Here is a 12,734-nt window from a genome sequence, read left to right as displayed (position 1 = left end):
TCTACGTACGGTGCACCCAGGGGACCAAACCTTCTTTTGAATTTGTTTTGTTTTTGTTTTCAAAAGCAAATGATTTAAATATAAATTTTTGATGAGGATATGTGTATGACATCATTTAAAATCGATCACGAATGCAAACTGGTAACTGTAATTTGGAGGACTCGAAGGAGAAGAAATTTCAGCAAGAAACAGTGTTGTTGGAAACATCAATCACAGTGCATGTTGGCTGTTAATGAAGGTTCTGTCTGTGTATCAAGGGTACCCACTGTGATCTGAGCATTAACAAAATTACCAATAACCTTCTGTAACCACTGATTATGCTAGGACATATTATCAATCTATTTGTGTTAATCGTTTTCTGCGATTTGTCAAATGCAAAAGTATCAAACTTCTACGTAATGGAATCGGAAATGAATGACAAAGTGTCCAACGCAAGCCTTGTAGGAGAGTACCACTCGGATTCCCCTATAATGTGCTCTGGATTTGGGCAGTTTAACTACTTAGCATTTAACGCCAAGGAGAAGAAATGTCGAGTACATACCTGTTACCCAGCAGGCAAGATGCTTCATAAAGTTGGATGGATATATTACATTTCAACAAAAGCAGGTTTGATCATTTGCAATTTCCGTTGAGCATCAATGAAGAGATATTATTTGTTGAAATGCACGTCTGGTGCATCAAAATTGGTACCGTATAAGTTTTACATTATGACCCCTGGATCGAGGCATCTGCGGGTGGACTGTTTGTCCCCGAGGGTCTCTACAGCCCAGTAGCTAAGTACTTCGTTACCAGCTTGAAAATACGGATGTATATTGAATTGCTGTTATAAAATTTAAAAATTCATTTCAAAATTAAGGATTATATCCCCCACGCATAGCTCCGATCCTTAAACGAATTTGACTCCACTTTCTTGGCACACTGTTTTCCCTATGATAGCTCTAAAACTTCATCGTTATTTCGGATTTCAAACATTTTGGTTGAGCCTCACTGAAGAGGCATTATTTGTCGAAATGCTCATCTGGTGCATCAAAATTGGTATCGTATATGTTTTACATTAATACTGAAAACCTACCTTGAAACGATCTACGCGCGATGAGCTAGCAGGCATAAAAATATTAGAATTGCAACATTATTTAAGTGAAATGTGAAGATAACTAACAGTCCATATTTACAGAATATTAAATATGTCTGTGTGGCCATTAGCAGAAAAAAGTAGATTGCGGTTACTTTGTTACGCGTTTCCAACTTCTCCAGAACCACTGAACCAATTTCAAGGGGTATGGAAATGTTTTGAGCTGAAAATATTCAACTTTATTTCCTCATCTTTAATCTTTAGAGTGGTTTTCAATTTCTAATGGTCAGCAAAATTTAGAAGATAGTTGTTGAGTTAAAACAGATATATAACATTCTCTTGTAACGATGACTCATGTCGTGTTTACCTAAGTTAAATTGAGTAAAATATTCCTTTAAGACATTGTTTATTAAGTCAAGCTCATTCTGAACACAGGTAAACAGTTTCTGGTGTTTGCCGCACCTCATTTTTTATTAGGCAATCTATATGTAAACACGATCATATCAATGTGTTTACATAATTTTGTTAAATATATGACATTTCTTATAAGCTCTAACTAATTCAGTGATTCACGGATTAAGTTACCTTAATTTTGAAATCGACGTCGACAAAAGAGAGGGAATTTCTACAAATCACCACGTGTATCTATGAATAATTGTCATATTTCATTGTAATGCACATACATGCTTGATTGAATATTGTTTAACGCTATTCTCGAGAATGTATCACTCACGTGGAGACGTTGCCACTGTCAGGGAAGGGCTGCAAAATTTAGGCCTATGCTCGGCGCTCACGGCCTTTGAGCAGGGAGGGATACACCTGCTGTGACATGGGACCTTGGCATTTGCGGTCTCATCCGAAGGACCGTCCCATTACGTCTAATACAAAAATACAAAAATAATACAAAAAGCAAGGGCTACTTAGGACCTATTCTAACCCGGATCCCCACGGGACTGCAGATATTATGCAATCAGTTTGTACATATACGCTATGTACCTTTTTATGTCAAGAACTATTTCAGAAGTATATTATTGAAATACTTAAGTAATATATCATATTATCAACTTATCATCAGTGGATCAAACAGGATTTATACCAGGCAGAAATATTGCAGAAAATACTAGAGTGATTTATGATATAATGAACTATACTCAAGTAAAAAACATTCCAGGTCTAATTCTACTCATAGACTTTGAAAAAGCTTTTGATACGGTGTCTTGGGATTATTTAATTCGTGTTATGAAACTATTCAACTTTGACGAATCTATCATCAACTGGATTAAAAATTTTCTTAACGATATCACAACAACAATAAATCAGGGTTGAAATCTATCTAGATGGTTTAAAAATGGACGCGGCTGTAGCCAAGAGGATCCTATCTCTCCCCATTTGTTTCTATTGTGTGCAGAAATATTAGCAAGAAAGTTAAGGGGTAATAATAAAATCAATGGTATAAGAATTGGAAATATAATGCATCTCATCTCGCAATTTGCAGATGATACTTCTCTTTTCTTAGATGGCACTAAAAACTCACTAGAAATTGGTTTGAATGATCTAAAAGACTTAAGAGAAATGTCATGACTATCGGTTAATTACTCTAAAAGCCAAGCAATATGGATTGGAAGTAAAAGGAATGCAATAGGAAAATTAGTGGATGATACAGAATTATCATGGAATGAAACAAAATTTAAAGTATTAGGAATTGAGTTTGACACTAATTTAAGTCAAATGGTGAAGATAAATTATGACCAAAAAATTGCTTCTATTAAGAATTTATTAAAACAATGGAAAAGAAGAAATCTGACTCCAATTGGCCGCATAACTGTTATAAAATCTCTAGCAATATCAAAACCTGTACATTTTTTTTTTATTTCTTTACCGAATCCATCAAAAGATACTATTGTCCAGTTAAACTCTAGCAATATCAACTGTCTATTTTTTTAATTCCTGTGGAAAAGTCCTGTTCATAAAGTAAAAAAGTCTATAGTTACCCAGGAATATGAAAAGGGTGGTTTAAACATGATAAATATAGAAAATTTTATAGAAAAGTATGAACATATCTTGGGTTAAAAAATTGCTGCAGAGTTCAGCAAAATGGCAATTTGTCATAGGCGAAGATATCAATATTAGTCAGGTCATTAAATATGGCCCAATATATGCATTAAAGAATATTGAAAAATCGAAAAACAAATATTGGCAAGATGTTTTTAATTCTTGGAAAAAACTGGAGAATTGTTTTGAAAATGAATTGACACCAGAAAAAATGGGTAAAACTGTTCTCTGGTACAATGAAAAACTTAAGGTAGATAAAAAATTAATGTCTTTGAAGGAATGGAGTAAAAACGATATTTACCTAATAAATTCGTTGCTGGATGAGGAGGGGAACATAATGACTTATGCTCAATTCAAAACAATATTTGATATTAAAACTATTTTTTGGGAAATTTTTTGGAGTAACACAAGCAGTAAAGAAAATGATGAAAGATTTTAATATTGATCATCTGATTAAAGAACAAGAACCAACTATTCCCTTACAGATTTTACCTTTACTAGATAATAAAACCAACAATAGAAAAATTTACAAAATATTGAATTCTAGCAAAGAAAAACCAACTGGACAAAAAAAAATGGATAAACAATTTGAAATATCTAGTGATGAATGGAGAGAAATTCATAAGGATGTTTTTATGAACACAAAAGATAGTAAATTACAATGGCTACAATATCGAGTAAATCATAGAATTTTAACTACAAACACTTTTTTGAAAATGATTGGGAAATCAGACAGCGATTTATGTACTTTTTGTTTAGAGGAGAGAGAATCATTGGAACACATTATGTATGATTGTGAAAAAGTCGGTATTTTTTAAAGAAATGTGCAATGTTGGTTTACTGAAACCTTTTCATTCAATATTATAACTGACAAGACTTTTATCCTTGGATATTCGAAAATTAAAATCTTAAACTTTGTAAATTACAATTTGAAACATTATATATACTGTTCCAAATGTACAGGATATTATTTGTCATTGAGTAAATTTAAAGCCACTTGGACAACTGTATACAGAGTGGAAAAACCAATTACAAGTAAATATAATTGTACAGATCAGTTTGAAAAGAAATGGAAATTATTTGAAACATTAGCTCAAGTATAACGGAAATTATGTTAAAACAAAAATATCCTAAAATGCTTCTTTTTGTAATATTATATACATTTGTTATAATTTTTATTTTTCTTCGTACATGTACAAGGTGAAGTAAATGTATATTCAATCAATAAGTGTGTTTAAAGTAGCATTTTTTAAAATAACAACCTTGGTATTACATCATATATCTGCTTGTTAATTATTATAGTATGATAGTTATGAACTCAGCCAGAGTACATTGTCAATTTTTTCTACTTTCTTTACTTCTAGCCTTTGTTTAGTATGAATGTCTGTCCGTGTGAATGTGTGAGCGAAAGAGTTATAATTCTTAAAACCCTGTACCCCCTGCTCAGGTTGGGTTGTAAGGGTTTTGTAAAAGCCCGGCTATATACCTGAATAAATATTGTTAAAACTGAGAAAAAAAAATCAGTGGAATGTTGACATTCTTAGTAAATAAGTGATCGAGCGGTTCCTGTTTACATATGAGTATTTATGATTTGCTTGGCACCAAACTATTAATATAATTCACACAATTACACCACTATCGAAGGAAGGACATTCTCGTTAAAACTATAGAACTGAAACAACTCGATACAGAACTCATACCACATTTTGCTACATTCAATCTCCTATTGTTTATAGGGATGATTTCAGCTTCTCCACCGTCAATGCACTTATCTAGGGGGTGCTTACTCGTGCTCTTAGGTACCTGATCCCATCTCTGGCGCGTTCAGGAGTCCGTGTTTGCTCAACTATCTACATTGTATTTTGTATTGCTTATAGAAGTTTTGAGATTTATCACTGTTCGTTATATTCGCCTTTCATGTGGCAGTATTCCATTATTACCTTCACATAGAGTTTATATCTTTCAACTGATTCTATAAGCAACAGCTTGTCCTACGTATGATTAGTTTTTGATACCGAGGCATGCTACTGACAAACAAGTTGATATTGCATGGAAGGGTACAGTCTCGTTTAAATTCAGCATTTCGTATAGCATATTACCTATACGTTAGTCAACCACTTAAATGCAATCCCAGTTCACAGATCCCCAATTACAATTTTTAAATAAACTTCGGGTACAATACTCGAATACATACGTTCAAACTTGGGTTTTGTACTTTAATAACATATAGGGTAATGCTACATTTTTCATTCTCGGTACTGTTTTTCGCCTGAACCTGAATATTTTCGGTTTTACATTGTATTGTTACTAAATTGAGATCAGAGTAAGTTCTTTAATAAGAAGTACCGGTTTTTGAAGTAATAGTTTCATAGATTAAATAGTGATGGTCATGTTTGGAGTACTTTTTAAAACTAGTTATCACATTATTTTCTGGTAAAAAAAATAGAGATTTAAGCGTTATGTCAAACAAGTGCAATGACCTAATGTCATTTCACAGAGCACGTGATGTCACACACCACATAATGTCATACATTACTCTTTATGTTATATCTAACTATTAAGAATAAAGAGTATGAACAGTCACAAATTGTTCAAGACCGTGGTATCTCCTAGTTTGAAAACTGAGATGGAGAATTAAGGGGAGAACAGAGTCCCACTGGGATGATACGATGGATGATCCGTTTTAGTCTTCGCATTACAGTCCAATGTCCTCTGACGTGTTTTACAGCAATCGTGATATTCATACTGACATGTCGTATGTTTGGCTTACGGCAGTAGTGACTCCTCAACAGGAAATCCTTACTCCTCCTAGACACATGTGTCCGTGTTCGCCCTGTGCTCGATGTTGTATGTTTTGGGGAGTTATAATGAACACGTTCGTTTCCTACTGCATTGTCATTTAACAATTTTGTTATTATTTCTTTGTAAGTTGTGGTTACGAATGCCATTTAACAATTTTGATATTATTTCTTTGTAGGTTGTGGTTACGAATGCCATTTGACAATTTTGGTATTATTTCTTTGTAGGTTGTGGTTACGAATGCCATTTAACAAATTCTGATATTATTTCTTTGTAGGTTGTGGTTACGAATGCCATTTAACAATTTTGATATTATTTCTTTGTAGGTTGTGGTTACGAATGGTTAGAATACAACGGTCACTGTTACTTTTTTGGTGCAACAGAACTCACGTGGACAGAAGCCCGGGTACAGTATATAAACATTTATTGCCCTGGTTATAACCTAATCACATATGTTTTATATTTCATTCATCTTTCTTGCTGAACATTCGCCTTAGACTACAACCTGTCATGAAGTCGAATGCTGGCTAAGGGATTCATAATAACAGTAAAGCTGTTCTCGATATTTACCTGATCAAGATATATAGTCACATAGATTCATTCTGACTGTTTCACTGGCTCAGATTCTAGGGTAATGAGGCACCATGACCTGAAATTTCAGGATGAATAAAAAGTCTCGTAATTGATATGAAAAACATCAGACAACATTCGACCGAACTACAGGCCGATTTGCTAATGAGTTCATTATAACGAATTCGAGAAATGCATCCTTCAAACAAAAATGTCGGTTAGAAATATGGCATACACGTACACACACATGAGACATAAACATCATATACGAGTGATGATGGGATGTTGTGAAAAATGGGATGTGCACGATGAAAAATACGAAGTCATCCCATTTGTCATAATATTGGTTTGTCAGTTTGCCATAAACAGTTATGTTCACTGGAATATTCAAATATGAAGGTACATGTAAAAAAAAATCTTAATCTGTAACCTCGCTTTTATATATCCTTTAGGAATAATAACACATAATCTATCGGTCATATATTGAAAATAAATCCCACACACCATTGGGTTAGCTTTCTCTGCATCATAACTGTATCCATGGCGTAGGCATCCCAAAATACTTGTAGAAGACTTGATCACTAAAGACCACATAAATAACTAATAATACTTAAAATCAAAAGTTTGAATAAAGGCATGGCACATGAATGTGATTATTTTGATTGGTTTAGATGGCATGTGGGGACAGATCCTCCCAATTAGTAGAGCTTGAGGATATTGAAGAATCCACATGGCTTGCTTCCACATTTCTTTACAAAGGTTAGTCTCAGTCGTCCTAAAGCGATATACATTTCCTTTCTTTCAAATAAATCCTGAACGAAATTGATCTGAATGGAAAACATTTGCTAATCAGTGAATTCTGCAAATTGTGCTATTTTTATGTATACGGATAACTCCGTTTACTTAATCAAGATATATGGCTCACGGAGGGTGTGACCGGTCGACAGGGGATACTTTCTTCTCCTAGGCACCTGCCCCCGCATCTGGCATATCCAGGGGTCCGTGTGTGCCCAACTCTGTTTTTTGCATTGCTTATAGGATTTATGACATTGATCATTGTTCGTTATCTTTGCCTTTCATGTTGATATTACAGTTTCCAACTATCGTTGATTGCCTACTCCATCATTGACATATTACTCCACAATACATTCAACACATTGTTTCATTCCAGATACATGTCCCACGTTCATTTATTATGGCTGCTCAGCTTGGACAGGAGGGAATGATATCTGGGCGGAGGGCGACTATAGGTGGCACCACTCAAATTTGAGCATGGAGTTTAAAAACTGGAATCCAGATCAACCAAGTGTGCATCATGATAATGAAGAGGAAGACTGTATCGCGATCCTTAGAAATGGTAAATGGAATGATCAAGGCTGCAATGAAAGGAATTCGTTCATATGTGAAAAGAAGAAATGCTAAAATATAAATACCATTGATGCAACACCGCTCATGTACATTAAGCTAGATTTCATCGAAGTCAATGATAAGAAGGTATACTACACTAGAGACAGTTGATATTTATGAAAAGTGGAGACTATGTACATCAATATTCTGAAATGGAAAACTTTCAAATTTACTTTATATAAGCAAACATTGAGGTTGAGTAGAAATTAAGCTTTAAAGATGCAAAACCTTGCTAGACTGGAATGCAAGAAATTACATATCAGAAATTCAAAGTCCCTTCACATTGAACGTCAATACAACCTCGCATTGGGTCAAATGCTGTCTGACGTGTTTCATACCGATTGTTAGCCGTTCTTGGCACACTCATTTGACTGCGGATAACTCCGTTTACCTGATCAGGATATGGGGCTCACGGCGGGTGTAACCGGTCAACAGGGGATGCTTACTCCTCCTAGGCACCTGATCCCACCTCTGGTGTGTCCAGGTGTCCGTGTTTGCCCAACTATCTATTTTGTATTGCTTGTAGGAGTTATGAGATTGATCACTGTTCGTTATCTTCACCTTGCATTGAAGTTGATATGTTGAAACCATGCAAAGCGGAAAATACTTATTTTTCTACTCATATGTTCATTTGCCGTCTTCAAAATGACGTCTTATCCTGTTTTCTGTCTCTGTCTTCCTTTTTCCTACAATTCTCCTGAAATTCCAACCAAGATCTGCTCAAATTTTGTTTTCTTTTTTTAATTGAATGTGAATTTATGTGTCAACTGATTTATCTTGAGAAATATTTTAAGAGATGATGGCATGACATCCCCCCTTCCGTCAATCCTTACAAACTTATGTTCGTGTTTTAGAATCCTTTTCCCAAGTGATACTTATTCATCCTAGGCATAGGATTCCACTTCTTATATATCGAGAGGTCCATGTTTGCCCAACTCTCTATTTTGTATTGCTTACAGGAGTTTTGAGATTGATCACCGTTCGTTATATTCATCTTTCATAGCAACATACGATATGCGTTATTCTTCATAAAATTGCCAATTAAAACCTACCATAAAAGGCGAACATAACGAACAGTGATCAATATCACAACTCCTACAAGCAATGCAAAATAGATAGTTGGGCAAACACGGACCCCTGGACACACCAGAGGTGGGATCAGGCGTCCAGGAGGAGTACACATCCCCATCGGATGTGGTCTATCGATTGAACAGATTGGGACTTCTACCGTATTTGTGTGGATGTAATTGGTCATCAGGTGACACTTACTCCTCCTTAACATCTGCTACCACTACTGAGATCAGTTTTCATTGTATCAAATCCATTGCTACTTTAAATAAGTTTTCAATACTACGTGTTTTATGAGATAGGAAAATGGCATATTTCTATCAATTAGTATAGACTGTTATGAATGCAAGGTGAAGATAACGAACAGTGACCAATTTCATAACTCCTACAAGCAATACAAAATAGATAGTTGGGCAAACACGGACCCCTGGACACACCAGAAGTGGGATATAATACTTTTATTTCATGAATTCCAATGTTCATATTTTGTAAATGCATATTGTAAAATAATAAAAGAAAAATAAAACAATATTTGGGATAGTGACTTCTACTCTTTTCTTCTTGTTTTTGTTCTTTTTAGGGATACTTTTGTTATTTATTTGGGTGGTTTTTTTTTTTGCTTCTTATTCTGTTTCATGTTTTCCTGATACAGTAAATTTCATACTTTTAAAACAGCTGATACATCAACAATGTACACATGTAGTATCACGTGACTACGGATATAAGCACTATGACTGTAACGATCTACGTTACAATATTTATAGTATGCCAGTTGAAGAAACATACTTCAACCAAATTACATTGGTACACGGAATAGTACAAGAAATTAACTCATTAAAGCTTGAGTTTTGGAAAACATATTCGTATTTATTGTCCATTCATTAGCAAACAACGTGTTTTCAAAGTCTGAATTGCAAGAACAAGGTACGGTTTTAGCCAAAATCTGCCCTGTCAAGAATATTCACCAAAATACTAAATTTGGTATTTGAGAATGTGCCATTTATGAACATGACCATTCTTATTCTTTATCAACCATAGTAGCTGTAATATATTCAACGAAAATCTTTATATTAACCTGACGACGTCACCAAATTTAACGTTAATTTTGACGTAATATACGAGAGTTCTCCCCAAGCGATGTTTTGAGTAGGAAAATAAAAACTGTGTCACACATAGAAGTATTAAATCTTAATAAATTCGAAATTATTGGTTTTTCTACTGATTTGAATGGGTATGTTATGGAAATTGAAACAACATTAAATATGCCGAACAGGAGCAAAAACTGCAGGTATTCGTGGAAAGCTTTTCTGGTGCAGAAATATAATGGTTTGAACACCAAATTAATTAAAGAAACATTTATATCCTGGTAACAGTGATTTCTTATTTCTGTCTCCAACTTCCTTTATTGTGGCGAATTTTAAGATTTTTTTTTTTTATATTTGTTAGAGTATCGCGTGCATTCGGAAAAAATGATGACATCAAAGGCAGCTCAAATTCAAATCACTGAATTTTATGCGAAGTTTGCGTTATCACCAATGTAATTCTTCACGAACCGGAACACAATAGAATTCATCCGTATTTGTTTTTAATTGGCACACACAATATTCCATATAAGTATATTCTCAAGATTATATGCGTGGTATTAAGTTGGAGCAAAATGTCATTTCATAGGTATAATCAGGAAAAAACGCAGTGTTTCTGAGAAACTAGAAACACAACTTCAAAGGGAAGATAATTGTGAAACGGTTACGGTTATCAGTGGTAGGGCATTCGCTTCGTAACCGGGAGGTATAGTGTGTTCGAACCCCGCTCATTACATGCCACGTCGAACTTGAGACGTAGACATACAGTGATCTTCGACAAAAGTGAGAATCACGGGTCTTTCACCTCGACTGTGTCCAGGGGTCCGTGTTTGCCCTACCCTTAATTTTGTATTCTTTATAGAAATTACGCAAATTCATCACCATTCGATATCTTCAGCTTTTCGTGACCTTAAAAAAGGAGGTCCTGTGTCACAACAGGTGTTGGCACGTTTAAAAAAAGCAATGCTATAGCCTTAACTGCTAAGCATAGGTTTTATATGTGATACTTCACATACAGCTGATGATTTCTCAATTTAAGTGAAAAGTTCTCGAAAGGACATAAAATAAACAAACAAAACATGAAAAACTTTTTAAGTCAAAATACCTCTCTCTCTCTCTCTCTCTCTCTCTCTCTCTCTCTCTCTCTCTCTCTCTCTCTCTCTCTCTCATAAATATACCATACCGCAAACAGACCGTCTCTCATACATATATTCACACACAAAAATCGTCAATGTGTTCGGTACTGTACAACTGAGCGATACAAAGCTGGTACACCCCAACACTTGGTTTTTGCAATTTAGTGTCATTGTATCCCCTTTTGCCCAAAGAAACCCTCTTAAAAGTTGTAAAATACAAAAATCAATCGATAGTTTATACAAGAGAAATATAATTTAAGACTTGCTAACCAACCCCTGCCCCATGATGAAAGAAAACCATTCAAATATAAACTGCATTTTCTCATTATGCAAGTATGTATATACATGTACATACATCGTATATTTATCTCGAATGGAGAAAAACAAAATTTTGATGACGGAATGCTCAATACTGTGAGTCTCAATATTATATTTGTATATATCCATATGTTGTGTATTCGCTTTGTGTAACCCCCCTCCCCCGGACTGCATTTTATAGTAGTAGAGAAAGATAGATGAAATGTAATTGTAAGTGATACATTGGATACATGTAATCACCCCACTCCATTGACCCATGATCCCAAAATCCTTATTTTTGTGTTTGTCAATGTTTTCGAGAAGTCACCCACCCCTTTTTTTTTTGAAAAACGATCTATGCGCCTATAATCTATTTCAATTTCAATCATTGTAAATTAAAATAAATAATCGTAATACGAGTAACACATATGGAACAAATTGTCTTTCATACCATTTGAAAATAATTTTAATGAGTAACATATATTCCTTCTAGGACTAATGCAGAGATGCCAACCCTGATTGATTAAAAAGAGGAGTAAAAACTAAGGCCGGGGGTTTGGGACCCGCCTAGGGCTCCAATGGGGTCCAGGGGCGAAGCCCCGGGCATGGGTTCAGGGGGCCGCAGTCCCCCGAAAAAATACTGAAAATAGCATTTTAGAAGGCTTTTTATCATGTAAAAATCCCTCTTCAACATGCAAAAATATACATTACAGATATGAAAATGAAAAGATATGGGGTAAGTGTCAAAAAGACTGCACTCCATCCATGAGAAAAAGAGGGAATTTAAAAATTTAGAGGTCCCCACAAGGCTTTCAACAAGGGTGGAATTTCACTCGTGAAAAGCTCTAAATTACCCCAAATAAATAAAACATGTATATGTAAAATTATACTTCTCTCACCTAAATATTACAAAAATATACATGTAACATAACATTTAACACAAAGACTAACCTATGACCACAATTCCTGACTTTGGACAGACACATGAGACATGTTGTGGGGTTAAACTAGTTTGGTGAGATATGAACTCTCCCCAACACGTGGCGTGTCCGCCATTGTTAAAATGATTGAAAATGTGCTTTTAATCTGCATCACATAAACGTTTCTTATTACGCTAATCCATACTACGCATTATGCGTCTCAACGATACGGATAAAAATTCTAACATTTTAATAAAAACTGGACCGAGAACGAAAAAAATCCGGATTTTTATACAGATCGGAGTTTTAAGTCGGAGAGCGGATTTTCAGT

At 34.8% G+C, this 12,734-nt stretch overlaps 1 protein-coding gene across 1 annotated transcript; it reads left to right on the top strand.

Annotated features, from left to right (window-relative positions):
* The first annotated feature begins 398 nt into the window (after positions 1-398).
* On the top strand, positions 399-7,937 carry LOC125663102 (C-type lectin domain family 17, member A-like). The gene is made up of 4 exons (XM_048895416.2): positions 399-555; positions 6,250-6,329; positions 7,165-7,252; positions 7,665-7,937. The coding sequence occupies exons 1-4, from the start codon at positions 399-401 to the stop codon at positions 7,913-7,915; spliced, it is 576 nt and encodes a 191-aa protein (XP_048751373.2). The 3' UTR covers positions 7,916-7,937.
* The last annotated feature ends 4,797 nt before the right edge of the window (positions 7,938-12,734 follow it).

Source organism: Ostrea edulis, chromosome 8, assembly GCF_947568905.1.
Source record: "Ostrea edulis chromosome 8, xbOstEdul1.1, whole genome shotgun sequence".
NCBI classification, from domain to species: domain Eukaryota; kingdom Metazoa; phylum Mollusca; class Bivalvia; order Ostreida; family Ostreidae; genus Ostrea; species Ostrea edulis.
The sequence above is the reverse complement of the archived record's forward strand: the minus strand, read 5'-3'. Positions and strand labels throughout refer to the sequence as shown.

Excerpts from the sequence above, each read along its gene's own strand:
- LOC125663102 (XM_048895416.2), top strand. The coding sequence starts at position 399 with ATGGAATCGGAAATGAATGACAAAGTGTCCAACGCAAGCCTTGTAGGA. Across the intron at positions 6,330-7,164 it reads TCACGTGGACAGAAGCCCGG|ATGGCATGTGGGGACAGATC; the intron begins GTACAGTATATA and ends TGATTGGTTTAG. Across the intron at positions 7,253-7,664 it reads TTCCACATTTCTTTACAAAG|ATACATGTCCCACGTTCATT; the intron begins GTTAGTCTCAGT and ends GTTTCATTCCAG.